Source organism: Papio anubis, unplaced genomic scaffold (genome assembly GCF_008728515.1).
Source record: "Papio anubis isolate 15944 unplaced genomic scaffold, Panubis1.0 scaffold1055, whole genome shotgun sequence".
NCBI classification, from domain to species: domain Eukaryota; kingdom Metazoa; phylum Chordata; class Mammalia; order Primates; family Cercopithecidae; genus Papio; species Papio anubis.
Window position 1 is genome coordinate 8,872 of NW_022159676.1, and position 11,019 is coordinate 19,890.

The following is an 11,019-nucleotide window of genomic DNA, read 5'->3' on the forward strand; positions in this document are numbered from 1 at the left end:
TGCTGGTGGCAGCCCTCCACCCCAAAGAGAGGAAATGCCACTGTTGCTTTGAGGAAGGGTTTGTGCCTTTGATTTTCCATGCCAAGTCAGCACTTAACTGTGACCCTGGACATATGAGGTGAAAAATCTTTGGTTTACTTTGGCATTCATGTCTCTTGCCCAACAACATGGGTTTCTGTAAACAGAAGTATGCATGGAGGGAGGAAGGAGGATTAGATAAAAGGGACTCATCCAAGCAGGGCTAGCTGCACTATGCTGATTTCTATTAAATGACAAGGGGAGAGACCTTCTTACCCCTGGTTTCAGTTAGTGGTAGTTACTTTCATCTTAATCGAATTAATTACAAATTGGGAAGGCTTGGGTCAGCTTCATAAAATGCTGTTATTTATGTTGACATTATTATGTGACTTTAGCTAATATTTGTTTAAATTTTAGATTCAGGGGCTACATGTATACATTTGTTATATGAATATATTGCATAATATTGAGGTTTGGGCTTCTAGTGTACTCATCACCCAAATAGTGAACATTGTACCCAATAGGTAATTTTTCAACCCTTGTTCCCTTCCCATTCCCCCACTAATTATTATTATTTTAATCTCAGTAACCAGCAATATACCTGGCCACTCATGCATGTGCACACACACAAACCCTATTTGCTGTGGTGGAAACCACTATGGTGAAGGAGATATCCATGGTGGAAGAGTTGGACAGACTGGAGAAAGAAGGACCCTATCATTTGTTGACTGCCCACCATGTGCCACATACTCTGCTTGGTGACTTTACTTGTCTTAGCTCATTTAATCCTCACCACATAATGTGTAAAGTAGGTGCCATTATTATTCCTGTGTTGCTGATGAGGAAGCCAAGGCTGAGGGAAGTGAAGTGAGATGATCAGATGTCACTCTCCTGATACTTAAAATTCTAAAATCCCCCCTTCCTCTGAGGATAAAACTCCCAACTCGTCCCAGTCTCCAAGCTGTGTTTTAGGCCCCGTCAACCTCCCTAGTTTTATCTAGGCCCTCTTGCAGTAGGTGCTTCAGCCACACTGCTCTTTACTCAGTTCCTTTAATGTGCCATATTCTTCTTCTGTGGGGCCATTACTCATGCTATTTTTTTTGTCTGGACTGTTCTCCTGTGTGCCCACCTGCACTCACCAGCTGACTCCTATTCATTCTTCAGGTCTCAGCTTAGATTTCACATCCTCAGTTCTCAGGGTAGCCTCCCTTGATTGTCCCCTTTACTCTATAGTGTCCCTCAGTCTATGTTAGGTCCCTTTGTTGTGTCCTTCTATCACATTCTGCATCTCCTCCCTACCACTAATATGAGTTTACATGCAACCAGAATCAATTTTCTTCATTAGATGAAACTTGCTGTCTATAAACTGTCCTGTTCTCTGCTCTATCCCTAGTACCCTAGTACCTAGTACAATGCCTGCACATGATAAGTATTCGATAAATATTGAGTGATTATATATTGAAACCCTCTATAATTAATACATAATAAGTGCTCAATAAATATGGTTAAAATACAGTTGTTATTATTGTCCAAAAGCAAATAGTTAATCAGAGGCAGAACCAGGATTTATAATCGAAGTCTGAGTCTAAAGTGCATGCTTTTATGATATGACTCTGTCTGCAGAAATAGGTTCTTGGCCCAGCACTGCCCTAACTGGTTGTGTGATACTTAGGGTGAGACACTATACTACTCTGAATCTTAGTTTTCCCATCTGTAAAATGGTTATGGGGGTAGGCAAAGCTCAGATTTATCTTCATGTAACCTAGAAAAGGAGGAGAATAGAAGTCTAGATAGATGGGGATATAAGTAAATAAGGAGTTAACCAATACAAATCAGTATCATCCCTCTGCAAGACAGTTGATGAGCTATAAGAAGAACCTTTGATGTTTTTATGCCCTTCAGCCTGGTAACCCTGTTCAAAGGCAATATAGAGTAGTGGATGGTACGTAGCCTTCGGTGTTAAAGAGCCCTGGGTTCAAATCCCAACATCCAATTTACTAGCTCTGTGGTACTAGGCAAGTTACCACCCTGAACCTCACTCAATTCCCTTCTCTACAAATGGGGTAACACCCACCTTTTAACCCATTTCTAAGGTTAAAAAAAATACAATAACATGAAAAGATGTTGTCTTAGTATAGAAAGAGAAACTTCTCCCACCATCCTACCCACCTAACAGTTCTTTCTGTAGTTCTGTGCCATTGAAGACTACTTCGTGAGGCAAGAGGCACAGGCAATGCTGAAAAAAGAGAGACTGAATACAAGCAGGCTGATGTCAGAAGCCAGAGTCCAGTGTGTGGAGTTGGATCACCCGTAGGATAGACTGGGGCAGAGGGGAAGATCAGCTACTGAGGGAGAAGAAAGGATACTTGAAATCTAAGTAAGGGGATAATGGCTAGGCAGATCCTGAGAAGCATGGTAGGGAGCCAGTGGGAAGACAACAACATGCCTTAGAGCGGACCCCTTTCAAAACTTTGTAGCCCTTTCCCAGAGGCAGGCTTCAAATGCTCTTATTAAAGGCCCTTGAGACTGTGTTTCTTTCAGACCTTCTTCTTATTTAGTCACATGCATGTAAATTTTGAAATTGTAATTTTAGTGTGTACACTTTTTTAGTGAGTATCTTATCTCCAACATTGTCTATGTCACAAGTCTTCAGTGGCTGTCAAATATCCTAATTTTGCTGAAAGCCCAGAAAGTACATCTCTGTGTATTAACTTTTTGCTTACTTGAATTACCTCCTTAAAATATATTCCCAAGTATAGGATTCCTGACCCAGAGGGTATACAATTGGGATTTAATGACCAAAACCAGGTTTTTGTTTTTCTAAGAAAGAAATTACCCACAGTATCCTGTCCCCTTCTTTTTCTGGAACTGATAAACACACCCTCTAGAGTTGTGCTGTTTAATATGACAGCCATTAGCCACATGTGGCTGTTTAAATTTTAAGTTTGAGTAAATAAAATTAAATAAAATTCAAAATTCAGTTCCTCAGTAGCACTGGCCACATTACAAGTGCTCAGTAGCCACATGTGCCTAGTGGCTATTATACTGGACAGCACAGATACAAAACATTTCCATCACTGTAGTAAGTTTATTAGACAGTGCTTCCTTAGAGTTTCTCAAGAGGTCATTTTTGGTTTCTTGGGTGGGAGTTCTTTGCGTTTAGAACTTTCCTGTGCAATGAGAGGCTATTTAGTATCTCTGGCCCATGTCCACTAAATGCCAGTGACACATTTCCTTGAGTCAATCTAACAGCCAAAACACCCTCTATATTTGCAAATGCCCCATAAGGGAACAAAATTAACACCATTCGAGACCCACTGAGCTTTTATCTTAGAGGAAAACATCTAACTTTTTCTTGAGACAAGGTCTTGCTCTGTCACCTAGGCTGGAGTGGAGTAGTGCAATCATAGCTTAAGCAATCCTCCTGCCTTATCCTCCTGAGTAGCTGAGACTACTGGCATGTGCCACCATGCATGGCTAATTCTTTCTTTCTTGCTTTTTGTAGATATAAGGTATCACTATGTTGCCCACGCTGATTTCAAACTCCTGGGCTCAAGTGATCCTCCTGCCTCTGTCTCCCAAATTGCTGAGATTGCTGGCATGAGCCACTACACCTGGCCTTCTTTTTTGAGATGGCCTCAGGTTGGCTCTGCCTGGAGAGGGGGAAGCTTGGAAAGCTGGCTTAGAAAGAAAATGCTGGCTCCATTTCTGTTTTCTCCCTTCTTTTCCTGACCTGTTTCCTGCTTTTCGCAAATTGCAGGAACAAGACCCTGCAGATGGAGAAGATCAAGGCTCGTTTGAAGGCTGAGTTTGAGGCACTTGAGTCAGAGGAAAGGCACCTGAAGGAATACAAGCAGGAGATGGACCTTCTGCTACAGGAGAAGATGGCCCATGTGGAGGAGCTCCGACTGATCCATGCTGACATTAATGTGGTACGTGGCTGCCTGGAGCCTATCTCTAAAGCCCTTGAGAAAGTGGTAGTGGTGAATGATAGGACCTCTCCTTGAGATGTGACTTTGGCCAAGCTCGGGGAGCAGGTATCAGTGCAGGCTGTGGTGGAGTGGAAGAATTCAGCAGTTCTAAGGTCCAGCCCTGGCTCTGTCACTAACTGACTGTATATCACTGGACAAGTCCCTTTTCTCTGGGCCTCATTTTCCCTCTCCGCACTATAAGAGGGACTCAGTACCCTCTAAATGTACTGATTTGATGTGCTCTCATTCTGAGATTCTGGGAGTTGAGAGCTGGTCTTGGGGAAAAGCAGAGCAGGCAGCTGCCTCTGGAATGTAGTTTAAAGCACTCCAAGCTTTCAATCAGACCAAACAAATCATTTCTACTTGCTACCAAAGTGGGGCTTCCTCATTGGTATCTCCTTTGGAAACTGTTGGAACATGGAATATGAACTGTCTGCTAAGGTGGTAAGCTCCCCTCTTTTGGAGTTATTCAAGCAGCATCTTAATGGACACTTGTATGAGCTGCTGTACTGATGATTCCTTCACAAGGAAGGAGGTTGGCAGTGCTGACCAGTAAGGTCTTTTCAAACCCTTATCGCCTATAACAATGAGGAATATATTTTTTAAATTTACTTTCGAAGAAACTAAGTTTATATTTCTTGGAAACTCATTTCTGTGGCAATATTCATTTTTGATATTGTCAGATCTAGGATCATAAAGGAATTATGAATGAGGTTTGGACAGTAAGCAATTGGGATTTTCTGTGTTAGAGATCACAGAATTCTAGATCTCGTAAAGTATTGACAGTTTGGCTGCCAGCTAACCAATGATGCAGGGCCAGTTAAATGAGGAAGATATTTGCCAGAAGGGCTAAGTATATAGGCCAGTGGATCTCAAACTTAAGCATGCACCAAAGTCACTTTGAGAGCCTAAGACACATATTGTTAGACTCCACCCCCGATTTTCTAACTTTGTATGTCTTAGGTGGAGCCTAAGAATATGCATTTCTGAGTCCCCAGGTGATGCTGATGCTTCTGATCCCTTGGCCACATTTTGAGAATCACTGATCTAGGAGAAAGACTGCTGGCCTGGGAGGTGGAAGCCCTAAGTCTTTATGCAGCATTTGCCACTAAGAAATATTTCCCCAGGAAAGTCCGTTTTTTCTCTTTGAGCCTCAGTTTTCTATAAAATGGGAGTAAGGTGGACTAAATGAGCTCTGAAGGACATTCCAACTCTAAAATACTGTATTTGAAGAATACCATTTATTTAGTAGTAAATACTAAATGTAGCCCCTTTACTGAGTGCTTTATATGAATTCTATCATTAAATCTTCACCAAGATTGCATGAGTTAAGCACTAGATTATCACCATTATACAGATGAAGAAACTGAGGCTTGACTAGAGTTACATAGAGAGGACATGGGAGATCAAGGACTTGAATATAGACTGAACAAACTCTGGAGCTTGTTCTATTATTCACTGAGCTATAGAGCCTCTCTGAGAACCTTAGGATCTTTTCTCTTTGCCTGTCCCACTCTATGTTCCAGATGGAAAACACTATCAAACAATCTGAGAATGACCTAAACAAGCTGCTAGAGTCTACAAGGAGGCTGCATGATGAGTATAAGCCACTGAAAGAACATGTGGATGCCCTGCGCATGACTCTGGGCCTGCAGAGGCTCCCTGATTTGTGTGAAGAAGAGGAGAAGCTTTCCTTGGAGTAAGCTACCTGCCCCCAGTCTCTACAACATACCCTCCCTCCGACACATATACATACCTATGTACCTACACATACATGGGCATGTATACATATACAAAGCCTAGCCTGAAAGTCAGAGTGCCTAGTTTTAGTTCCAGGCCTTTCAGTGACTGACTCATCGTGTGATCTTGGGCAAGTCTCTGTGCCGGCTTGTTAAAACAGGAGGAGGATTATTAAACTGGATGAATTACTAGATGAATTAGAACAACTGCTAAGTGGCTTTTTAAATTCTTTGTGTGATATTAACAATACAAGACTATGTCTATAACTCTTAAGAGATCATTTCCCAAGTCAGGGTCTAGAAGGGGATATCTAGAAACCTCTAAAAACACAAAAGACTTAGCTTTCCTGGTCTTCAGGGACTAGCCTGGGACTTCATCTCCAGGCTCAGAGTTAAGAACTAGGCTTGCCTTGCAGAGAGACAGAATTTGGCCTGGTAGAGGAAACCATTTCCTAAAGGTAGAGCAAGGTGTCTGTGGAGTTTGTGAGCTTCCTTTTCCTAGAGATATGTCACCAGAGGCCTTAGGACACTTAATAGGAATACTCAAAACAGCATGAGATAGCAGATAGGACTGAATACCCTTAAAGGACCTTGCTAGCTCAAGATTTCTTGGTCTTCTTGGTCTATCAGAGCTAAGGACCAAGAGGATTATCCTTCTCATCAGAGATTGGGCCTTGTACCCAGGGACAATAGCCTTGTGCTTGGGAAGGTTTGGGGACCTTCTAGAATGAGCCACAGCTCAACCCTTGGTTATATGGCATGGAGTCTTTAAGAGGAGCAAGGTTCTCGTTGCTTTCAGAATGATCTAGCCAGTGTCTCTCATCTTCAAAGTTACTTTGAGAAGCAGAAAGCAGAATGGCAGACGGAACCTCAGGAGCCCCCCATCCCTGAGTCCCTGGCCGCTGCAGCCGCTGCCGCCCAACAGCTCCAAGTGGCTAGGAAGCAGGACACTCGGCAGACGGCCACCTTCAGGCAGCAGCCCCCTCCTATGAAGGTAAGTGAGCTGGGTAAGGGTTGTGGAGGAAGCAAAGTATCCTCCCATGGAAGGGCCGTGGAAGGCTAGTTCTGGGTCTTTGGCCTTGTTTATGCTGGGCCTTCTTTTAATAGCCTTTGCTTGCGAAACAGAGGAAGGGGTGACATGGGTGTGCTGTGTTGGACCCACAGGTTTTGTTGCCCCATGTTCCCAGAGGTGTTAGAATGCAGGGATATTTTCAGGCCCTGCTGAAGTGCAATTCTAAAAGTTAGAAACAACTCTTACACAAATATGTAATGAGCATGTATCGTAAATGAAGGAACCAGCAGGATTATAAAGCTGGTTCCAGCAGCATTTGAGGCACAGATATCTATATCATCGAGAAAGGAGAGGAAAGCTGAAACAAATTTGCAAAGTTAGATACAAAACTGGTTTACATCGTACAGGGCAATACAACTGTAACCTTTATAGTTGCTCTTTCTTCTAAACAGAAGTAATTTGCATCTCTACTGGGCAAAAGCCATTTGCAGCTTATTAGTGTAACATCACAGAGTCTGGGTCCTAATCAATTGGTAAATAGTCAAACAAAGAGACATTCTTCTAGAGCAGGGGTCATCAAACTACAGCCTACAGGTCAAATCTAATCTGTTCTCTGTTTTTGTTAAAGTTTTATTGGCCCACATGCATGTCTGTGTTTGCAAGCTATTGCAAACAGCATGCATGCAAGCTATTGTCTATCACTTATTTCATGTAAAACAGAATTGAGTAGTTGCAGCAAACATCATATGATGTAAAAAATCTAAAGTATTTGCTATCTTGGCCTTTACAGAAAATGTTTGTTGACCCCTTTCTAGAAAATTAAATAGTCCTTAAGTGGGCCTGTTAGACAATGTTTCAGTATAATGATGAATAGATGTGTAGTTCTCATTTTGCCTTACTTTCTAGTTTTGTATACTTTTTTTCAACACCTTTCTCTGAACTGGGTTATATCGTCCTTCCCATCTTCTATGGTATCCAAGAATATTTGAGTCTACTCACTGATTATTGCTCCCTTCTGATGGGAAATCACTTTGCTTTCTGGACCCCTGGGGAATCAGAAGTCTAAGCTGTTGCCTGGAAGAATCTGACCACTAACTTTCTTTTTCCTGTGTCCCTCACCAGGCCTGCTTGTCATGTCACCAGCAAATTCACCGGAATGCACCTATATGCCCTCTATGCAAGGCCAAGAGTCGGTCCCGGAACCCCAAAAAGCCGAAACGGAAGCAGGATGAATAAAGAAAGGGAGAGCACATGAAGCTTTGCTAATTATAACCCCTCACCTTGACCAGAGTCATTGATGTCCTGATGTGAAACAACCCTTGCCCAACCCCACGAAGTCTCCTATTTAATGTGATGGAAGCACAACCCCTCTCTCACTTTGCTCCTATTTCTTTCTGCTCTTGGGATTTCTGGTTTAGGAAGAGATGTGGTTCAGGTGCTAAACAGTATGTCTGATGATCCCTTCTCTCTCACTCACATTTCAACCCCTGCCCTTGTTTGGAGCTAAGGGAAGGGCAAAAGGCTCAGATATGCTTCTCTATCTCTTGTGCCTGAGGCCTGGAGCCTAAGGAGCTGTAGGGTCTGAGGGGCAGAGGAGGCCCATATCTTACTTCAGGTAAAGGACCCAGTATTTCCCCTCCTTGTACTTTTGCCTTAGGTTCTGAAGGGACAATAGTCTTCATGTTGGATTCTCCAACAGGCTGGGTGCATGTATCCCCCTACTCCTACCTTCATCTCATCCTTAAGGCCCAAAGGTAGCCTGGACAAGCCTTCCTTTTCATAATCATTTGGGAGGCCTTGTTGTAATTCTTTAGCTTGCTCCACTTCTGTCTCCCAGATATACTAAAATTCTTAGGTACTAGGCTGTGTGTCTTGGGATCTTAAGATCAGTGACCCTTTCCCCAATATCTAGTCTTTGCAAATTCTAGTAGAAGATTCCACAGTGAAATCAGTGAGCCAGACCAACTCTATATCTCCTGCGTAACCTACTGCCTAAGTCATTAGGGCTGAGGGCTGGGCTGTAGGGGCTTCCTTAGGCTGAGAGGGTCCCCAGGCTGACATCTGTTTTGGCTTTTGTTCAGAACCATTACTCTGGCACATGCTCAATGGTATATTGCAGGGAGGAGAGGAGTAGATTTAGATTAGAGTAAATGCCAATCACTTTACATATGAAGGTGGGTGAGACTTTCCTTCCATTCATCCCTTACTCTCTTGGATCTGACTTCTTCTGTAGCCTCAGCTCAGGAGAGCTGCTGGCCACTCCTGTCCTGTGGATTGTGCAGGTGGCCTTTCCTCCCAAAAGAAAAGGCATCAGGCTCCCCAAGCCCCACAGCTCTCCTTTCCACCAAAGCCAGGTTTCCTGGTAAGGTTACTGGAAGACAAGGGATGGGAATGGGGGCTGACTGACAAAAAATTTTAGCCCTAGGTCTCAGTCCCTGGCTGGGGAGGGGGATATTTTTCCTTCCTTAAGTAGTTTTACATTGCCACAGTGTGTATGTGTTCATAATATAAAATGTTCCTCTGCTCTTTGAAAGTAAGAGTGTTGTGTCTGTACAAATCCTTTTAACATGCATTCATTGGAGTAAATTCTGAGTATCTACTGTGTATTGGATAATACAAAAGATGTAATGTCATTTACCTTTCTGGGTAGCTCTTGTTTGCTCTTATTCATTCTACCTTACAAATGAGAAAGCCAGGCACCAAGGCCAATAATTTACCTAATTATCACAATAATTTCCATTTATTTAGCACCTACTCTGTGCCAGGTCCCTATGCAAGTTGCTCTCTATAAATGATTGTATTTGATTTCCAAAACACCTTACAAGCTAAGTATTCTTATCACCATTTAAAAAAAAAAAAAAAAAGGATACTGAACCTCCAAAAACTTAAAAGCTTTTTCAGAGTTAAACAGCTAGTAAGAGGAAATTGCAGGATTTGGAGCCACCTTTGTCCGACTCCAGAGCTCATTTTTTTTCTACTTCTTCTCCATGATCATTTTTAAGAAAACCTTTCTCCCTTTTGGAATGGCTTGATGATGAGAGTGGTTGAAATAACTTTGGAACTGAAATCAAGAACTGGGTATCAAATGACTGATTTAGGGATATAAAGGCCTTGTTGCCTGTAGGGATACAATAGGGAACAACTTTGAACGGATATCCCAGCTTCAGAGCTCCCTTAGAGTAAGCTGAGTTTGCCATTAAGACTGCATCACAGATAAGCATCTCCCTCTGTCTAATCCTACTTCTTTACCGCCCCTTCCCTTCCACAGGTGTTCATCCCAAGGGCTCCCTAAGTAATATCCTGTACACTAATCTCTCTCTCTGCTTGTTGGGGAATTCAGCAGCTAAATAAAACCTCTCTGTGCCTCAGTGTCCTCTTGTGGAAAATGGGGAAAATATTAGCACTTATTTCATGGGAAAGTAAACAAAGTGAGGCACATAGTAAGCACTTGTAAGTATTAACATTCTTTTATCCACTGTGCCTCTGGGTTTAGGTAGATTGGAACACTAGTCAAAAATTATACTACTCATCTTCCCTGACATTACCTTATCACCCCAGGTTTTGTATAGCTACAGGCCTTCTTTTGAAGTGGCTCAGGCTCACTCTGGGCAAAGAGAGGACACTCATCTGTACAACTTGGAGTACACCTTAACCTGTATAGGCCTTAGTGAGTCCCTGTAAAGCACAGGAGGCATGGCCATAGCTCTGCATCCTTGGCACAAAGGAGGCCAGGTCTGTCAATTATGTTGTAGTAATGGTAAGAGGTTTTGAACTCCTAGCACCAACAGCCAGGCAAGCCATTTCCTAGGGATGCTTTTGAAGGGGAAGAGAATAATCATGTGTTGAGCACCTACACCTGCCAGCCACTTGGTAGGGCACTACTGTCTTGTAGTCTTTCTGGTTCATTTATCTATTGCCCTGAAACAAACCACACAAACACTTAATGGCTTAAAACAACCATCATTTATTTGCTCATGACTCTGCAGTTTGAGCAGAACTTGCTGGGAACGGCTAATTTCTGTTCCATGTGGTCTTGCCTCAGACAGCTTGGCTAAGGCTGTAAGATCCAAGACGGCTGCACTCTCATCTGGCACCTCACCTGGGATGGCTGGAACAGGAGTGGGCTGGATGTCTTAATACCCATTCCAACCTTTGTAGTCTTTTATCCTCCAGGGCCTCTCTCCATTTGGCATTGCACTTCAATATTCAGACTTTTTTACCCTGGCAGCTGGCATCCAAGAGGGTGAAAACCAAAGCAGACTGACTTACCCTTCGCTTC

At 42.9% G+C, this 11,019-nt stretch overlaps 1 protein-coding gene across 1 annotated transcript; it reads left to right on the forward strand.

Moving 5' to 3' along the window:
- Positions 1-3,518: 3,518 nt before the first annotated feature.
- LOC116272440 (zinc finger C4H2 domain-containing protein-like) lies at positions 3,519-10,108 on the forward strand. The gene is made up of 4 exons (XM_031661200.1): positions 3,519-3,950; positions 5,516-5,688; positions 6,560-6,722; positions 7,863-10,108. The coding sequence occupies exons 1-4, from the start codon at positions 3,795-3,797 to the stop codon at positions 7,974-7,976; spliced, it is 606 nt and encodes a 201-aa protein (XP_031517060.1). The 5' UTR covers positions 3,519-3,794; the 3' UTR covers positions 7,977-10,108.
- Positions 10,109-11,019: the final 911 nt, after the last annotated feature.